This window comes from Melanotaenia boesemani, chromosome 9 (genome assembly GCF_017639745.1).
Source record: "Melanotaenia boesemani isolate fMelBoe1 chromosome 9, fMelBoe1.pri, whole genome shotgun sequence".
NCBI lineage: Eukaryota > Metazoa > Chordata > Actinopteri > Atheriniformes > Melanotaeniidae > Melanotaenia > Melanotaenia boesemani.
This window is the reverse complement of record NC_055690.1, coordinates 13,936,909-13,957,600: the sequence shown is the minus strand read 5'-3', so window position 1 is coordinate 13,957,600 and position 20,692 is coordinate 13,936,909. Positions and strand designations below refer to the sequence as shown.

Sequence of the window (20,692 nt, the reverse complement as noted above, 5' to 3'; positions counted from 1 at the left end):
TGTAGCTTCAATTGTAATGTTAAATGTGGCTTCCCCTTGAAAAGGAGATGACCACAGCTCACATGTGCCATTGGGTATTATAAACATGTTAACTGGTCCACTTTTAATGGCACAGGTGAATGTATCAGCTTCATCATGATCTTCAGGGTGCACATTACCGATCATGCCTCCTTGAAAAGACCTGCCAAAATATTTCACCTCAATGAAGATGTTTCTTGGTAACGGAGGGTTATCATTTTCATCCAAGACTCTGATGTGGAACGATGTTGTTGAGGATAGTGACAAAGGAAGTCCTGCATCCCTAACAGCCACCAGGACTCGATATTCAGAGGTATGTTCCCGATCAAAAATCCGAGTGGTGAGTAAAACACCATCAGGAGTGAGTGAAAAGGCGCTGTTCACTGAAGAATTTAGTAGCCAGTAGGTAAAAGGGCCTCCATTTGGAGGTAAATCAGCGTCGGATGCATTTAATTTAGCAACTATGAAGCCTTCTGGTTGATTTTCCATTACTTGAGCTTCAGTTGATGTAAGCTTGGGTGCATTGTCATTAATATCACCAACAGTCACAATGACATTGGTGGTTCCAGTGGCTGGTGGAGAGCCGTTATCAGTGGCTGTCACAGTAAGGTTATAAACTGGCCAGAGCTCTCTGTCAAGTTGAGAATTTACTGAAATAACTCCACTGAGTTGGTTGATGGAGAAAGAGAAGTTTGTGTTTCCACTTTCAATGCTGTAAAAAAATCGATTCCAGTCCAGCATGGAGTCCTGATCTAAAGCGCTCACAGTTAAGACAGATCTCCCAGTCGGACAGTCTTCTGTAACATTTGCCTCATATTTAACCGAGTTAAATACAGGTGCATCATTTGTGTCAATCACACTGATGTGGACCAATGTTTCATCTACATCCATGCCAATAATAACACCAGGATTCTTTGCCAGAACCTTTAAAACAACATGACTGTTGCCTTGTCTCCTCAAACTGCCAGTTGTATATATTTCTCCAGAAAGATGGTCAATGCCAAAGCCTTTATTTTTGCTGTGGCCAAACATCAGATAAAACATCTGACCTTCAGAGCCTTGATCATAATCTGTGGCTGTCACTTTTCCTATTATTGTTCCAAGAGGCACATTTTTAAATACTGAAAAGTTAAATTCATTCAACCTAAACTTTGGGGTGAACTCATTGACATCTGAGATCTGGATCACAACATGAGCTAAACTAAATAAGGAGTGTCCGCCCTTGTTTGACGCTTTAATTGTTATATCAAAGACCTGTTCTTGCTCATAATCAAAAAGATCCAAAGTGGTGATTGTACCATTTCTTGAATCAATTGCAAATTTATTAACATGGCCAGCAATGACAGAGTAGGATATTTGTGCATTTGCACCTGAGTCAGCATCAGTGGCCTTCACATTAAGAATAATAGTTCCTATGTCTGAGTTTTCAGGCACTGATGTAGTATATTCTGATGATGAAAAGACTGGAGGATTGTCATTAACATCTGTAACTATCACTGTAACATTTAACGTACCCGTATTTGAGATCCAGCCACCATCTGTGGCTTTAATAAGGAGATTATAAATACCTTCTTTTTCAAAGTCAAACTCTCTGATAAGTGTTAGCAGCCCAGACACTTCTCCAACAGACAGTGGTAAATGTAGAGTTTCAGGAGTAAAGAAGTACGTAATCGCACCGTTGGGACCATAATCCCTATCTTCTGCTTGAACTCTTCCAATCACTGATCCTACAGGAAGGTCCTCAGGGACAGAAAAAGTGACATCCTGTTTGATGAAGTTTGGAGAAAACTGATTGCTTCCAGTAATTTCAAAGATGATTTCTATTTGTGACGTTAGAGGGGGAAAGCCCTGATCACTGGCGATAACTGACAAAGAGAAGAATAGTTTTTCACTCCCTGCTAAAGTTTGATTCAAAAATAATTTTCCATTGTTAGCTTGAATCCAAAAGAAATCAGATGCATTACCACCGCTAAGATTATACTCAATATTAGCACTGCTATTAATGTCCAGATCTGTTGCTGTAAGCTGAACCACCTCAGTTCCCACGGGCAGGTGATATGGAACAGCAATCAGGGGAGGTACAGGCAGAAACACTGGTGGGTGGTGGTTATATTGTTCTAATCTCACTGTGACAGTGGCATTACTGGACAGTGGAGCATTGCCACAGTCAAAAGCATGAACTGCAAAGTGATAGATTTCAAAAGGAGAATTGTGCAAAATAAGTGGCTGCTTTGTGTAGATCTCACCAGAGGAAGCATCCACCCAAAAGTTTTCATTTGTAGGTTCAACAACATAGAAAATGGCACTGTTTTTCCCTTCATCTGCATCTGTAGCATGAACCTGCAAAACTAACACGTCTTTATCTTTTGTTTCGGGGATGACAGCTGAATAAAAATAGCTTAGAAATACTGGTGAATTATCATTGACGTCTGAAATGAGGATTGTGACGTCAGTGCTTATACTCCATGCTGAATCATTTGCATTTACTTTTAAGATATAGTGATCCTGCTCCTCCCTATCCAGAGGCCCAGTAACAGTGATGTAGCCAGTGGTGAAATCAATATTAAAAAGCAATTCCCTATTTTGGTCAGTTATGTAGTAATTAATAGTTGCATCAGTATCATCATCAGTTGAGGTGACTCGTATAACTGTGTGTCCAATGGGGGCGTCTTCAGGCACCTCTGCAAGGAAAATTTGTGAAAAACGAGGTGCATTGTCATTTCTGTCTAAAACAATTACAATGACAGTCGCTCTGTCCCTATGAAGAGGGTCATCAGGTTCTGAAGCTTCAACTGTTAAGTGAAATGCAGGAGTAGTTTCTCTATCTAAACTTACAGTGGTGCTTAGTAAACCATTTTCAGGGTCAAGTGTGAAAAAGTTATCATCATTTCCTTTTGTGATGTTGTACCACACTGTGCTGTAATTGGCAGAGTCTGCATCAGTGGCAAGAACATCACAAACTCCGGATGGTGGTAAATTCTCTAAAACCTCACACCTGTATTCAGCTTGAGTGAACTGTGGGAAATTATCATTTACATCAGTGATGCTTAGGTGTATTTCTGAAAAGGAGGAGAAAGGAGGAGAGCCAGAGTCTCTGGCTTCTATCAACAAAGTAAACTCCTTTTTGTTTTCATAATCCAGAGGGTTCTCCACTGTCAGGGTGCCATGCAATTGGTCCACATGAAACATGTCTTCAAAGTTTCCAGAAGCAAGATAAAAAGAGACTGGTTCAGCTCTAACGCTTGTTGCAGAGACCACAGCCACTACTGTTCCCACTGGCTCATCTTCAGAGAGGGAATACCTCAGAAAATCCACATTCATATCTGGAAAGTCAGACATGTTCTCAAACCTGATACTGATAGTAGAAACGTCATATTTAGGATTTTCTCCAGCATCTTCCACATGCACATTTAATATAATATCATCTATGTTCTGGAGTGCACTTGAAGTGAATACAGTGCCAGTGTACGGATCAATAGAAAACATATCGGAACTCTGTCCATGTAACGAATAATGCAGTTCTGCATTCATGTCAGTGTCCTCATCAGATGCCCTCACTGCACAAACGACTGAGCCTGTAGGAGGAAAAAGGGCATAAAAAACTTAACTGTTCTCTCAGTCCCCAAAATTTTTTCCTGTATTGTAAAGAAGAAGTAAAATCTCTCACCTGGAGCCAACTCAGTGGACACATAGGCTACATAAGGGCTGTTCATAAACTGAGGCGTGTTGTCATTTATATCTCCAATGAGAACAGTGACAAACACAGAACTTGACAGAGGCTGAGTGGGATGTTTATCACTTCCAAACACTGTCAAACTGTAAAAGGCTACAGACTCCCTGTTCAAAGAATCTGTTGTAAAAAGTTCTCCAGATGTTTCCTCAATTGCAAAAGGTACATCAAGATCTTCCATGAAATACCTGGTTAAAAAACAATATGTTTAATCTGTTTAATGACATAGAAATCAAAAGTAAACAGTACTGAATATGACCAGTTTCTCAGAGGAAAAATGTTTCATTGTAAGAAATAAAAGATTTTACCTTATTTCCCCATTCACACCCTCATCAGCATCAAATGCAGTTATCATGGCAAACACTGTGCCTACAGGACTGTCCTCAGGTACAATGGTGTTGTAGACTTCCTCTGTAAACTCGGGATAGTTGTCATTGACATCATCCACAATGACATGAAGAGTTAGAGTACCACTTAGAGGTGGAAATCCTTCAAATGACAAGATCAAGTCCATTAAAAACTAAAGTTAGTTTGAAACAATTTATATATGATATTTGGTTAATATATTAAGTTTTTGTAGTTTAACTTGATTTACCTGAATCAACAGCTGTTATGGTGACTATATAAAATGATTCCTTCTCCTTGTCTAAGTTGTGTAAAATCTGAAATGTACCATCAGGAGTGATGGAGAACAAACCATCACTATTTCCTGTCTGTATGTAATAGTTAAGCTGACTGTTGAGCCCTAAATCTTCATCCAGGGCAGAGAGCTGCTCAAGAAAGAGAAGTTAACATCAACCTTGTGTTCTAACAACATACAGTGTAAACTCTATGGTTTTGAGGCCCAGCAGCACCTGATTCATTAGCTGAGATGGCTCCTCCTCGTTTTCCTTGACATGAATGGTGAGTGTCTCAGGAGAAAACTGGGGCGACGAGTCATTGATGTCCAGCACTGTGACACTGATAGTAGCAGTAGCAGATCTTTGGATGTTCCCTTGATCTACAGCAGTTATTATTAAAGTATAGTTTGAGTCCCTTTCTCTGTCAAGTCGATCCATGACTACGACAACACCTCGGACTGCGTCCACCACAAATGGCCCAGCTGGGCTCAGAATGTACCTCAGTTGTCCATTTTGACCAATGTCTTTATCAGAAGCCTGAACCTGGAAAAGGCTCGTTCCCATGGAGATATCCTCACTGACTGACAGGTTGTAGCTGCTCTGTAAAATCTCAGGGTTATTATCATTTACATCCTCAACATTCACAGTAAAATTCATTGAAGTCATCATCTGAGGGGAGCCAATATCAGTGGCAGTCACCGTAATCAACAGGGTATCTACCAGTTCTCTGTCTAATATCTCCTCCAGGTATATTTCTCCACTTGTGTTGTTGATACTGAATCTCCCGACAGAGGTGTTGTTTAAATAATACAAAACCTTCCCGTTGTCTCCTGTGTCTTCATCCTCTGCATGTACAGTCATTATAACAGAATGTAACGCAGTGTCCTCTGGTATAATAACACTTTTGGCAGACATAAACAGCGGTGCATTGTCGTTGACATCTTCAACAGCTATAAAAATATGAGCTGTGCTGGAGAGCTGTAGAGATGCAGGCTGGACACAGTCATTGGCCATCACAGTCAGATTGTAGAAGGATTGTTTCTCTCTGTCCAGCTCTTTATTCAGGCATAAACTATGTGTTGAGTGAATGAAGAACAGGCCTGCTTCATCACCACTGACCAATTTCAATTTCAGTTCTGTACTGTCACCTGTCAGAGAGGAAAGGAAATAGATTCAAACATAACACCTGTATCTAATTACTTGTGTCTTAATTGTGTGACACATGATGGTTGCAGTTCTAACCCGTTATTAACTTCTTAAACCCATAAATCCCTCACTAGAGAAGCAGTTTCAAAGGGTAAAAATGGATAAAACAGTGAAAATAAATCCTCTATTTATAGCACAGCCACTTTTCCATAAAGGTTTGAATGCAGTGTAAATCTTAAACAAAAACATGGTAAAATGATTTTAAAACCATTTAAATTGTGGGTTTAATAGAAAATAGTAAGCATGTTATATGCTGAAACTTGGTATTTATTGCTTTTTAAATATATGCGCTCATTTTAACTTTGGTCCCAACAAAACATATTTTAAAAATGGGATGTTCAAATAAGGTTGATATTGTGTTAAATGAGTGAAACATCATGCAGGTGGCAACATTTGTTGCCCTAAAACCAGCATCATTCAGCATAAATGTTGCCCTAACAGTTGTATACACTATGTGCATGAACTGGCCTTCACATGCTGACTGCTGAAATGTGTGCTGATGACTAGCAGGATGGTCTCTACTTTTAATTTACAACCTACAAGACACTGCGTGCATGGTTTTTAAACGGGTTTCAGATTTTGATTATTCAAACCAAAGAAATTGTTCAAATTTGCCTCAGCCCAGGTTACACGAGATCAGACTGCAGTAGTGTTTCCAGATTGTTCCAATAGATGCTTTTTAATTTACATGGTAGCGCTTTAACTTGTGTTTCTGGATGCAAAATAATTATCTGGTAATGCTTAATGGGGACCTGAACATCATACATTTTTTTTTCATCTATCCTTCTGAAATTTTATGTTCATATTACAGAACTGTTGTCAATTAACCTTATCAGTTGTAAGATGTTCCACAAAGTATTGTTTTTATTTCTAGCATTACTCTATATAGTCTATATTCCTTCTATATTCAGTGAACTATATAGAATTTGGCTTTAAATTTTGTTGTGGTGTAAATGAAGTGGCAGCTCAAAAAATAATTAAACATTTTGGATTAAAAAGTAAACAAAGTCCACTTTTAATTTATTTATTGAGATGTGTGGTGGAGGTGTATCACACTGTATTCTTACCATCATCTTTATCTGACACATTCAGTGACAGAAAGCAGGTTCCCACAGGTGTGTCCTCCAGCAGCGATGCAGAGAAGCTGTCCTGGCTGAAAACAGGAGGGTTGTCGTTCACATCCAGCACATTGAAGTACACCCTGACACTGGACACCTGAGAGCCCCCCTGATGCACCTCCACTGTGAGAATGTAGAATCTTTGTGTTTCGAAATCCAGGCTGCGGGATAATAGGAACTCCCCTGAGATGGGGCTGAGGAGGAAAAGGTTCTCCCCATCGTCCTCCTGAACTGAGTATGTGATAGGCGTGAGACTTTCAATCTGTGTTTCCACCTTTCCCACAACTGTTCCTGTCAACACAGAGGATAATACATAAAAGTTAGCCGATCTAATGAAAAGACAAGAAAATATCTGACAAATACTGGAAAACACTTATTTTAGTTAACTTAAATGATAGTGAGAGCAAACACATGTTACAAATATTATTTAATAAAATTGCCAAATTATGTTGTCAACAAATATTGATGTGTGTTTACATGAGGGAAGATGTCTAACCTGGTTCTGTGTCTTCTCTGACTTGAAATGAATAAACAGTTTTGATGAAAGCCATCTGCTGTCGCCATCTGTTAACTGAGTGTAAGCTGGCTGTGCCATGCTTTCGCTCAGCATCAACAGATGTATAATACCAGGAGGGAAGCGCGTGCTGCCTTTCCACGATATCTGAAAGCTCCTTTTCAATACTCACATTCAACCATTTTCCAGATGAAGAGTTATTAGAGGACACAGCAATAAAAACCTGAAAAGAAAGGACTTCCTCTATATGAGGTAAAAATATACTACTTTTATTACACTTCAGTAAGTGATAATTGTTTGTTGTTACAATAAAGATACAAATGCACTTTGCTTTTAACTAAAGCCCCTATGAAAGCATATGAGTTAACAAGCCAACCTACCGTGAGATGTGACAATAAAACCAAGTTCCTCAGTAGTCTCATTGAGTCCATTATAAAGATTATTTCCTAAGGGCCTCCTTCTTCGTCTTGATCACAAAATCAAGACAAATAAGAATATGATCAAAACAAAACAGACGTGGCATTAAAGAATGATGTCCTGGAAACTGAAGAGTTACCTCCACAAAAGACCAACAAGTACAAAACTATAAAAGCTGTATCCATAGTGACAACTCAATCTTCTCGGCTAGTAATCCTGACTGGCACGCCTCTTTGACATCACTTTATGCAAATCCAGCAGCTGACAAAAAAAAAAGGTTCAGGTTGGCATCCAAAGTGGAGCCAATCACTGTTATTCTAAGTACTTTAGAAGAAAACATATCCAAAATAATTTAAATTGTTGAAAGGGAAAAAAGAGGATTAATGATATATCCCACCATGTTTTGCTGATTCAGTCTGTTTTGTATTCGCTCGGTGGACTGGAGATTACTCAGTGCAGACTCTTTGAACAGTTGCCCAGAGTTGGGTAGTTTTGTGCTGCACATGAGAAGGGGGATTCATTCAGACTGTGTGGCTTTTATTCAGTGGGTAAAGGGACAGAAATTGGAGGGGGTGGACTCGACTCACTGCATCACATATTTCAAGAGAGCGGACACAGAACTGAAAAGGTGTACAAGTATAACCCAACACTGTCTCTGTGTGAATATTACATTGTCATTGGCTTGAGCAAAAAAAACCATGTTTTTTTAAAAAAAAAAAAAAAAAAGAACTACTACTAATAACTACCGTTCAAAAGTTTGGGGTCACTTTGCCATGGGATTCAATAGGGAAGTGACCCCAAACTTTTGAACGGTAGTGTGTGTATATATATATATATATATCATTCTTTTTTTAAGCACCACTGGGAAAGAAACAGCTCTTTGCATTGCTGCTGAATGAAGTCCAATAAAATGGATGCATGAACCCCCTTTAAGTTACTGAGGCCACCGTGACTGTAAGGTTGTCTCCAGTTACTGAGAGTGGGAACTCAAAACCAGCAAGGGATCACAAAAGGTTGCTGCCTTGACTCCAAGGGAGGAGCATATACCACACACCACAACTCCTTTTCTTCAGTCCTTGTACTACTTTAATCTGACTAAAGTTGAGTATCACTCAATAGAATTTATAGATGTTAAAGATCATTTGTAGTAGTATGTAGTTACTCATTTATTCATTTGTTAAACATCTTAAATGAACTGCTGTCATCCTCGTGAGCATTGCACCTCACATCTTGCCCTTCATGTTGGACATGTACTAACTGGTATCCTTGGAGATAAATAAGAAAGAGAAATCAACATCTTAAAAAAAACTTTATTCAAGACATTCTTAAATGTCAACAGCTGCATTTGATAATATAGTGGTATTCAAAGAACAATAAAAAGACATTGGGACTGCACATAAAAAAAATATTTTTCAAAAGAAAGAAGAATACACTATCAACTCAGAAATCTCATTTTTGAGTTGCAACACCTAAAGACTAGTTACTTTCATACTGATCTGTATTCCTCCTAGTTTGATAATATGGCATGGATAAAGAACCACCACTAGAAAAATCTCAAACTTAGGATATGTAGTGTTGACTTTACAAAAAAGGAGAATAACACTGTACATCTTAAAAACATTAAATATACACATGTTTTTGTTTAATCAGATTCAAGATGGTGAATTGAGTACATCAGGATTATATGGCATAAACAAAACTTCAGGTCCCATTCCTATGCAATCTACTCATCATCCTCTTCCTCTTCTTCCTCTTCATCTCCCTCCTCTTCCTCCTCTTCATCATCATCATCAGCTGCAGCAGTTGATCCTGAATCCACTTTACCCTTTGTGCGGTAAGCAACGATATCCTGTGGACAAATATATTATTTGTGACTGAGTGACCTACTCTTTTTGCTTTAAAATAAAGAACCTTGAGTCTGTAAAGTTTGGCCATTACCAAAAATAACCCATCTTTATCCAATCTGAACAAGCCTAGCTTCTGTTACATGGTGGCCATTTACCTTGTCATATTTCTCCTTCAACTTGGCACCCTTCTTCTCATATGGTTGCTTGTCTTCTGCAGATGAGCTGTTCCACATCTCTCCCAGCTTCTTTGCTGTGTCCCCAATAGAAAGTCCAGGATTCTCACTTTTTATCTTGGGGCGAAAGTCGGCACAGAAAAGAAAGAATGCAGACCTGTGGGAGGAGGAGGGGGAGTCACTGTATGGGCCATCATAACAGGATTAATATTGATTGTTAGATTGGAAAAAACCCAACCTATGAGGGTTTTCTCAATATGGTACATACGGTGGTCTCTTGGGAGCATTAGGATCCTTGAATCTCTTCTTCTTCTGGCCCTTGGGGGGGATGTAATTCTTCATTTCCCTCTCATAACGCAACTTGTCTTGTTTGGCCATATCTTCAAACTTGCCCTTCTCTTTTGGTGACATTGTCTTTGGGAAAACAAACAGTTTTAAACAAAAATAACATGCAAAATAAAAATCAAATAAATACTAGATTTAGGAGAGGGAATAAAGATGCAAATAGAAAAATTGATCCTACCTTCCACCGCTCAGAGCATTTCTTGGAGAATTCTGAGAAGTTGACAGAGGCATCAGGGTGTTTCTTTTTATGTTCCTCTCTGCACGTTTGCACAAAGTAGGCATATGAGGACATTTTCCCTCTTGGCTTTTTTGGATCCTTCACCATCTTGGCTTTCTAAAGAAGATGATAAAAAATATGCTTTGAAAAATATGTATGTTAAAATACAGCCATGCAATAACGGCGACACTATGCAAATTTCCTTTTGTCCAACTGTCTGCCTTTCGCTTTGTCAGTCCCACCTATTGTTTAAACAAGGAGGTGGGAGGAGGGTGTCTGGGGTGATCGATGATCCATTGTACAAAGAGGCCGTTATGATGAGTCTACGGAAACTACAGACAGCTACACATTACTTTACTGTCGCTTTATCTCCAACAGTCATTGACAGTGCTGTAGTGTTAACCTGGTTAAAACAGTGAGCTTTGTTATTTCCTGTAACCTCCCAATGACATAGCGTATAATGAGCCGGCTTAAGCTTGTAAATGACCACATTAGCATTCGCTTCCTTTGATTGTTCGCTAGGGGTTAGCCATTATGGCTCCGCTCTTGCTTTGAGTCCGCTTGCTTTTAGCATTAGCATTGAGCTAGGCTACTACGTAACAGTGCCCACTTCGTGAGAACATTATTAAAATGGCTGATTTGACTGCTAACAATGGCTGGTGTGGTGATTTCGCGAACTCATCGTGCTACTATTTTATAAAGTTCTATCACGTGTAACTTCATCGGCCGCTTTAGTTAATTGTGGTTACTTGAATCTAAGTTGTAATAAAAGTAATACTGATGTCGGAAAAGGATGCTCCGCCTGTCTCAACGCAGCTGAGTTGCCTCAGCACCAGTCACCGTTAACAGTCAACCAGCAGCTAGCGTTAGCTATAGCAGGACGGCCAGACCCACCAGCCACTGCTACCAGGCTAACATAGCAGACTACTCTACGTTAGCACGTCGCTGTCAGATAGTTATACATGAGACGACGATGTTAACCCAGAGGAAGTATGGGATACACATGCACATTGGATGAGACATCTCTATGTTTTTAATCATTATGAAATTTATATTTATTTGTAATCAGGACAAATGTCGGCGTCTGATATCTACGTAGCTAAGTTAGCGGGACAGCATTAAACAGCTTGAAACAAAGCGAGCATCCTATTCACCTCAGCCATACAACTTAATACCCACAGCGATTTATACTGTGCAAAATATATTTTATCCCGGTGTTTCAGTCATATGTGCTACACGCTACTCATTTTACTCCCAATGTAACGTTTACGATACTTACATCTTCGGCCAGCAGTACGTCTCAAACAATGGGACAAAAAGCACAGTCAGTGCGCGCGCGGTCTTTTGATTGTCCCTCTGTGTTTATCCCGTGTGTTGAGCTCCGGCTGTCGGACATTGGCTGCCGCCAGCTCCTTGGAGTATCTCATTGGACACTAGCTGTTTCAGTCCTGCTTGTTGTCCGGTTGGTTGTCGAAAACACAAGGAGCTATGGCGGTAAACTTAAGCTGGAATAACTCTGTGAGTTTTTTACATGAGAGGAAACAAGAGCCCGTTGTGTGCTATATAACTATGTATTATGCTAGTTCAAAGATGTATCCCTTATACACTTATATAAAAGATTAAGTTAATTCATGTTACAGACCTGGATTATTTAGATTCATTTTAGTTTTTGTTAGTATTCATTTTAACCAGTTCAAATCCAAATAGTTGACTGTAAAATTTGATGTGGAAAATAGCTAAAATGTTAAAATAGTCACCTTTACTGCATAATGGCAAATACTATAAGGAAATAAAATATTAAATAGAACTGATTTCCTTTATTTGAATTTAAGTTTTTATGTATAGAAACAGCTAAGAAAATATGCATAAAATAAGTGTGTAATAACACAATTTTCCTAAAAATAAACCAGTGCAAGATGTTTCCATGATTTGTGAGCAAAATATAGAAGTAAGACTATATACAGATTTAAGAAAAAGTACAAAACATTAATAAAATGATTCATCTACCCGACACCATCACTAGTGACAGACACAAGACAGCTCTGGAAATGCTAAAATACAACATCTCTCCTATTGAGCAGCAGACAGCAGCCTCTTAGTGGTTAAACAGGAAGCTTTCCATTACTAGAAACAGTCATGTTAGTATGTTAAAATGAGTGTTTCTTGATTCTCCCTAGGAGTGAGTGTGGGAATGGTTGTTTGCCCTGCTGTGTTGGCCCTGCAATGGACTGGCAACCTCTCCAAGGTATATCCTGCCTCTCAACTTGTAGGCTCCAGTGAAGCCTATCCCAGAAACAACAATGAGAATTTAGAGAGACCAGTTAATCTAACATGCATTTCTGTTGACTGTGAGAGAGAGCCAAAGTATCTAGAGAAAACCCACACATACCATGTAGAAGATGCAAATTACACTGTTTTAAACAAGTATTATCAATTTATAAAAACTAAATAAATAAATAGAATTGTACATATCTATTGCACATTTTGAGTCTTTTAGTGTCTTCTTTAAACAGAGAGTTGAATGGGAGAAGACAAGGAAACACATCAGGGCCAGATTAAAAAGAAAACACACACACACACACACACACACACACACACACACACACACACACATGATATCTCAGCACTTTGGCTTGTGATTGTCAAGACAAAAAGGAGCAGCCTGAATTGTTGGTATGCTGCTTCAACTGAAAAATAAAATCCTCAGATCAATCTATTTTTTCTAGACTATTGCTGCTTTTAGCCTGAAGATGTCAGTAGAGCACTACTGTGCTTCACTTGAAACTTGAAACTCAACTACCAACAGCAGAATTAATGTGTTGTAATTCCTAAAAAGCTTATTCCCTGCCTTTTCTGAGAGAAGTTATTTGTGCTACTGCTGAGAAAGAACATCAGATATACCCCTTAAAATGACTTTGAGGCCACCACGAGTGCAGGGTTGTTGTAAATTATTGAGTGGGGAAATTAAAACCAACAAAGAATCACACAAGGTTGTCACCTTTCATTCAAAGGGGAAGTGTAGATACAACACAAAAACCAATGAGACTGAATTAGTTGTATAATACTTCATTTTATAAATGCCTTGTAGTAGCGTTGAGCAGTTCACGAAGTAGAATTTTTGTGAATCTGTCAGCTTATTGACAACTGGCAGGTATTGTGTACTCGCTGAAGGAAAAACAAAACAGACTGTTAACTCATGTTTTACTGTTCCTTTTATCTTCAATAAAAGTATATACTATTTTTCTTCTAAATAAATCCAAGAGAGTGTAGTTGCATCAGCTCTTTTAAAATCAAAGCCATTGGGCGGAGTGTTTTTGAATTATTTTATTTGTAAAAGCATCATCGCTCATTCAGGTTTGCTGTTGCCAGTTTCCTCCTCTGTTTATAACCACATTCTTACATCGATAAGCATAAATAAGGAGTTAACATCTTATTTAAACATCTTAGAGGTGAACATCTTATTTTTCTTATTAAAGACTTTAAAAAAAGAGAGAAAATCCTGGAACAATTATTCATTTACTCACGTAACCATAAACTTTACATCTTACATAAGAAGACTCCAGAGTATGTGCATTATTTATATGTTGTAACTCACTACCTACATGGTCAATGTGTAGAGTCACTATTAAGCTGCTGGTACCCTTAGAGATATTTAGATAACTAAATAAGAAAGCGAAATTCAAATGATAAAAAAAACCTTTATTGAAAACTTTTTTGAATGTTAAAAGCTGCATTTGATAATCAAGTAGTATTTAAAGATCAATAAAAAGACATTGGGACAGCACATAAAAATAGATTAGTTTTTTTGTTGCAACACGAAGACTGGTTATGTTGAAACTGATCTGGAGAGCTCAGTTTTATAATAAAGCAGGTATAAAAAACTACCACTAGAAAAACCTCCAACCCAGGATAAGTTGTATTACCAATACACTGTACATCCTAAAACATTAAATGTTAACATGTTCTAATCTATTAGATTCAAAATGGTGAATTGAGTGAATTATGATTATATAGCATAAGCAAAACTTCAGGTCTTGTCCCTAATGAATCAACACATAATCGACTGTCTCCTCTTTTATCTTCTTCTCTCCATCTGGAGCCACAGCAACTGAGCCCACATCCCCATTCCTTTCTTTGCAATCATTTCCTGCAGAGATTACAGAAAATACATTCTTATGGCTACAGACACACCCACTTTTGTGCTTTCAATAAAAAAAAACTTGACTCAATAAAATTAGGTTATTACCAACAATAAAATATACTCATCAAAACTGGGAAAGCTTAGCTTCAGATACATGATCAGTCAAATCAGATTTTACTTTAGAGCACTTTGTCATGCACAGAGCAACACAAAGTGCTTTACATAATAAAAACAAATATATATAACAGGAAATGAAAACACACTCAAACAATTCAAATTAAAACAACTCATTGTAGTCTCTTTCACACACAATCTCTCTCACACACACTTACACACATACAAAGTACGTGTACCCTCCCCTCACCCATCCATACCCCATACTGTCCAAACATGAACTCCCATCCCTAGTTACTGTGTCTTAACCGAATGTATAAAAATATCAAAAGAATGAAAACACAAACATTAAGATCTCTGCTTTATATACCTCGACCTTCGACTTTTCAGCTGCCTGTCTTCAGCAGATGAGCTCCTTCACATCTCTGCAATCTTCTTTGCTTTACTCTCATACTGTATTAGTGTTGTCAAGATCATTTCATTCTAATTAAAGATTATTTGTCATACAAATAATTCCAACTTAAGATTTCTGTATGCAATTATTGCTAAAGGCTAATTTGATTGTAATAAAATACATATAAACAACTGAAGCAGAGTAATGTCAAAGTCAACATCAGCTTTATTGTCAGTTCTGCAGAACTGAAATCATGGTTCTCTCAAACATTGGTACATGACATACAAGAATATAAGCCAATAAAGAAAACAAATACTATCACTAAGTAAATAAAACACAATAATAAATAGAAAAGGCAAATTACAGTCAGTGTAACACATGTTTATGGTTATAATGCAAAAAAGAAGATTAAGCTTATGGTCTGGTTAAAGTGATTAAAGTGGCTGTGTGTTTGTTCCTGAGGGTGTTAGCCTGAGGGTGGTCCAAGTGTTGATGAGAGTGTCAGAGTCCAGGGTGTGTGTGTATGTGTGTGTGTGGAATGTCATTCTAATGATAAATACAACCTAAACAAAAATAAGATTTGTACCTGTTTATTTTTGATAAAAAGAAATTTCAAATGGAGGATCTGACATAATGATTACTTAAATGTGCAAAAGCATCCCACAAAAGTTTAACTAGGTTTTCTCTCAATCTCTTATTTTCTGACAAGTGACCTTGGATATCAGAACTTTTATTAATGGAAAAAATAAATAAATACAGGTCTTTCAGTATTGTTGAATGGCTGCATTTCTTGAGCTTCATACCATCCAGCCACATTTACAAGAACGCAAATGTAAGAAGCAAAGCTTGTCTTAAGAACAAAGTTAGTGGCCGTAAAACTCCACTTGACAGGCACGCAGAAATGAAGTGATCAGAAGTGTTCCCTTGTTATTTTCTGTACCTTGGAAATGCAACAGTTCTGCTTGTTTCACTCAACAGACAATGATCATGTAAAAGTATCATCAAAGTTAGCATTCATAGAGCTTGGAAATGTGACATCACACCACAAAGCATCGTGGAATTTGCAGACATGCCGGTGTTATGCAGAGAACAGCATGTCTGCTGAGACTTGCGTGCCCATTGTGTGAAAGCGCACAGCTCAACATATGAAATCTACTGGTGTCATTGTAGTGATTTCTGTGACATTTCACATCTAGAATCGATCTAGCTTTTATTGTTGTTTTTTAATGGCAATAAATTATTTAGAGCTAGCCCGCTGGACAAAACATTCTTTATTTGCTTCATTAACTAATTGAAGAAATGTAACTTTTTTTTGCCCACAGTGTTTTTGGCAGCGTTTCAGTCACTTACATAAAATTAGCCTGTGACCGCTTAAAAAATGTGACATGACTATACGCCAAAATCTTCCAATCAAATGTTGCAGAAATTATTTTTTCATGATCACATGTTTTCGGTGATATCATTGCAAGATGGTATTGTTTTTGTATTTTTCCAACCTGAAAACAAAACCTGAAATGTGCCCACATTTCTGATGTTGCCATGTGGCACAGATTCAACATTTTAACAATGCTTATTTGTTTGAACCATTTTCACAGTAGTAGCAGTAGCCATCAGAATGTGTGACTTTACTGTACCTGCATTATAATGAACTCAGACTTAAATACAAATTTCAAATCTTCAAAGACGTACAAAGAAATGTACTGAAATGTAATAATGAGCTATTTTATACCTTTGAATTAATCTTTGGTAGATTGATAAAGCAGACACCAGTCATGTTTTTTAGAGTGTATCATAACCTGTTAAATTACTGTTTTTAAAGGAAATATAATAATTTTCACCACCTTGTTATAATCTTGGATTGGACTGTGAAAACCACATTTCTACATAAATCTTGTAACATAATTTGGTTAAGTTATCCATTACTATAGGTGAGTGATAGACCAGATCCATTACTTTTTCCCAAAGCAATTATTTCTTATATTTCAGAAAACAGAACAAAAAGTTATTTGTTTGATTTTATTTGTTATTTGTTTTAATTGGGTTTTGGTGTGTTGGGTTTAGCTGTTCTTATGTGTCATGTTTTTACTTGTATTTATATTGATTTTATTTGTGTGGGTTAATTGAGGTGAACCATTCTGGGCCCCCAAACAAGATCCTTAAACCCCAACATCTCCCTGGAGTTTAAATCCAGAATCTGTCCTGGTAGCCTACTGGTATCATTATAACTAGGATGGGCTTAATGCAGAGAAATATTTTTCAACTAGGATTAATAAAGTATAATAATAAAAAAAAAAAAAAAGAAGAAGAATAAGAAAGAACGTTTTACATACAAATATTTTCTGTTTGTTTTTTCTCAATTAATTAGTTTGAATTTAAAAGCAATGCATTTTTAACAAAAATCATTTCCCTCAGTTTTTCTCAATTTTCTAATCTGTTTTAATGAGAATAAGCATCCACAATATTCATGGAATTGGGAGGAAAAGAGGATGGGATAAGACATACATAACTTATTATTCTCCATGGGAAAGTATAGTGTTATGTCCTTTTTTTCTGCTCCAGTGATTTAATGTATCGTTTAATATTGCAGTGGAGCTGAAGAAGCATCTAACTTAACACAGTTCATTGTTTCTTCATTGTAAAGAAAATCTTCCATTACATTTATTAAGCTGTGCAGCACTTTTCTTTGCACAGTAAATTTCATGGATTCAAGAGTTGTCCCCAGAAACATATATTAAGAAAACACATCAAATAAAAAAATGAATAAATACTAAAGTTTCCTTGAACAAGTAAATGTGGAATAATTCCACGTTTTGTATGAAGACATTTTTATTACAGCAATTTGTGAAAAGTACAAGCTACAAGTGTTCCTCAAAGAAATATGACTGAAATACAAAACATTAGAAAAAATAATCTACTTAGCAACTGTTCTCCATCACCAGTAACAGACATCAGTAAAAACCACTTTAGCATTGCTTAATTTTTAATTCAACATCTCCCCTACTGAGCAGCACACAGCAGCTATTCCATTGTTAAACAGGTAGCTCTCCGTTACCACAGTGCTTAGAAACACCCTGCTGTGATGAGCAAAGCACCGCAAACTGTAGATAAAGCTAATACTCAGAAGGGCTATTATTGCACTAGCAGGATTCACACATGTGTGTATTTCTTTTTAAAGATTTCTGACTTTTAATGGAAATGGAAAGGATTTCTTCACTCTGAAAGCAAACATATCACAAGGTGACAAAACTAAAAGGTGGTCTCCAATGGCAGCCCAAGGTAATGCAGTTAGCATTATTAACAAATTAAGATATTATAAGATTTTAATAATTTTGCATGCATCTTGGTTTACTATAATGTGATATGCTTATCTTATAAAGTATATTTTTTTGTGACTGGCTGTCAAACATTTAACCTGGAATACTTGCACAGAACCACATTTATATTTACACTTAGGGTTTGTTCAGTTTTATTTGAGTTTTCACTTTCAGAATTTGCTGTATAATTGGAGAGATTGGAGAGCTAATAACATAAAATTCCCCCTGTAATGCCCCTGCCCTCAGGGTAATTTTGTTTCCTATATGCAGTTGTGAGTGGGTGTAAGCAAGCCTGTAGTGTCCTCTGGGTCAGGAAAGGCATTTTCTCCATTTTCAAAATCTGATTTAGTTTGTTTTAGCAGGTCAAGAGTTAAGACAGTTATTCATGTTTTCATTCAGAAATATAACAAGCAGCATAATTACATTTCTATTAATAGTAATATTAATCACAAAGTCAAAGACATTTTTAAAGTAAATTATTTTGAGAGACTATTATTATTATTTTTGCATTAGTAATACTTTCCCCATGAGTAAAATAGATTTTTAATGCTGAGATTAGTATGCTTCATTTTTAAATGTGTGTTTATTTAGCAAAGTATTACTCAAAGAGATCACAGTCTAATACCGTTTTATTTGCAGAGGGCAAACAGTGGTGGGATCCTTACGAAACATCTCACCGAAAACAATTTGTCCATCATCCAAATCCAGCTCCAGAGATACTGCTGTAAGTTCTATTTATTAGATTTTGGCAAAACATGCAGTTTTTTATCTTGTGTATATAAATGTATGTCTGTGTTGATGCATGTGTAGGCGCCCCATGTCAACATCAATTATAGATTCCTATTCACAGTCTGCACCTACTGGTTCAACTGTATACAGTAAGGAATTTGGCTGGAAGCCTGCCAGCAAACCTGAATGCATTCGCACAGGAACAACCTCAGCACAAAGGAGAAACAACCCACATCCCAGCCAGGTTGTGTTTAAACTGTTTTTAATTCAGTTTTACATATTTAGTAGAATGACCCCTTACAAATGAACATAACCTTTGAATGAAGCTTTTTTTCCCCAAGAATTTCATGGTATGGAGGCTACCCAGGGATCCTCCACCAAGTAATGATGATCTGACTCTTCCTTGTAAATGTTCTCCATCTGAGGGAGAGATTCATAAAGCCTTAAAAGCGCAGTACTGCTCCACCTACACATGTGATTTCATGGGAATGCCTCAAGGTACAGCGTGTTGACTAGGCCAGTGATATAGCTGAATATATACATCCAAACACACATGCAAAACTAACATTGCATTTCTTGAAAATCTCATTTTCTTCTTTTTTTTTTTTTTTTTTGTGCAATTATTTGTCAGGAAATTATAGGTGTATTGGAACAGATGGTCATCTTGCACATCTGCACAATAAGCATCATATACAGGTCCCTCTCTCTGCTGACTCTGAGATGATACATCATCCAATACATCAACAGAGATCCACCTGTAGCCTGCTGTGGAAGAGGTACCATCTTCTGTAAAACCACGGAAGATGAATGTAAGCTTTAACTCCATTCATTTCTTTTCACTGATCATCATCTATGTGTTGCAGTTCCAACTGTTGTACAAAGACACATGCAAAGTCAACAGAAGGGATCAAATCTGACAATCAACGCATGTAGAAAGAGACTCAGCAATGTCACATCTGTGGTAAAGTTTCTGCTGCCACAGGAGCTTCAGCAGTTACACAGGATCTTAACCGAGGAGGGTTAGCTTAACTTGTTTCTGTAAAGCTTTGAGCATTGTAGGAAGCTGCTCACAGATTCTAGGAGACAAGTAACTCACCATTGCATTTGTGTTCTGGCTTTGCAGAAAAGAAGACTGTAAAAGGAAAATTCAGTAAAGATGCTTGTCCAAAAGATGGAGAAAAAGTGCATAAACTTCCAGCAGTTGTGCAGAATTCCTTCTCATCAGAGTGGATATCAAGCTGGCCAGGACCTACATGAACCTTCATGAAAGCTTTCATAAAATCTTATCTTAAAGAAAAGTAGAAGATAAGATATTGTAAATTAAAATCCAACATAATGAATTTGATATTTTCATGATTTTATGTGTCTGCCTTCTTGTTTCATCACTCCTCTGTTATGCTGTCTCGTTCAGTCTGTCTGCAACTAAATAAAATATATAGATAAAATATATATAAAAATATATTTTATGACTTTTGTGAACAAATAACATCACCAACAGTCAATGAATCTCTGTTTATGTTTAGCTTCAGACATGAATTCCCTAGATGTCAAAGTTAACAAAATATAAACACTGAGTAAAGATTAAAGAGATAAACTGAGCAATAACTAACAAAAAATGGCCATAACAGTTCATTCGTTAAAGCCTGATTATAGACAGTCTTTTTAATCAGAAATTTCTTTGTCTGTCTGCAAAAACAAGGTCATGTTTTGAGCTTTAAAGTCTCAGTTGTCACTCTTCGTTCCTTAGTTACCGTGGCACCACCTGCTCTGCTCAGGTGTAATGTTAGAGCAAGAC

At 37.2% G+C, this 20,692-nt stretch overlaps 2 protein-coding genes across 2 annotated transcripts; one reads left to right on the top strand and one right to left on the bottom strand.

Annotated features, from left to right (window-relative positions):
* Window positions 1-8,921: 8,921 nt before the first annotated feature.
* hmgb1b (high mobility group box 1b) lies at window positions 8,922-11,633 on the bottom strand. The gene is made up of 5 exons (XM_041993878.1): window positions 11,485-11,633; window positions 10,167-10,322; window positions 9,912-10,057; window positions 9,626-9,800; window positions 8,922-9,472 (listed from the first exon to the last, which is right to left on the bottom strand). The coding sequence occupies exons 2-5, from the start codon at window positions 10,311-10,313 to the stop codon at window positions 9,347-9,349; spliced, it is 594 nt and encodes a 197-aa protein (XP_041849812.1). The 5' UTR covers window positions 10,314-10,322; window positions 11,485-11,633; the 3' UTR covers window positions 8,922-9,346.
* A 6,435-nt stretch (window positions 11,634-18,068) lies between these two features.
* LOC121646126 (testis-expressed protein 26-like) lies at window positions 18,069-20,154 on the top strand. Its single transcript, XM_041995000.1, is given in 8 exon segments — window positions 18,069-18,130; window positions 18,808-18,892; window positions 18,979-19,141; window positions 19,239-19,395; window positions 19,529-19,623; window positions 19,625-19,673; window positions 19,761-19,916; window positions 20,021-20,154. Coding segments are annotated over 8 exon segments (852 nt in total). The 5' UTR covers window positions 18,069-18,117.
* The last annotated feature ends 538 nt before the right edge of the window (window positions 20,155-20,692 follow it).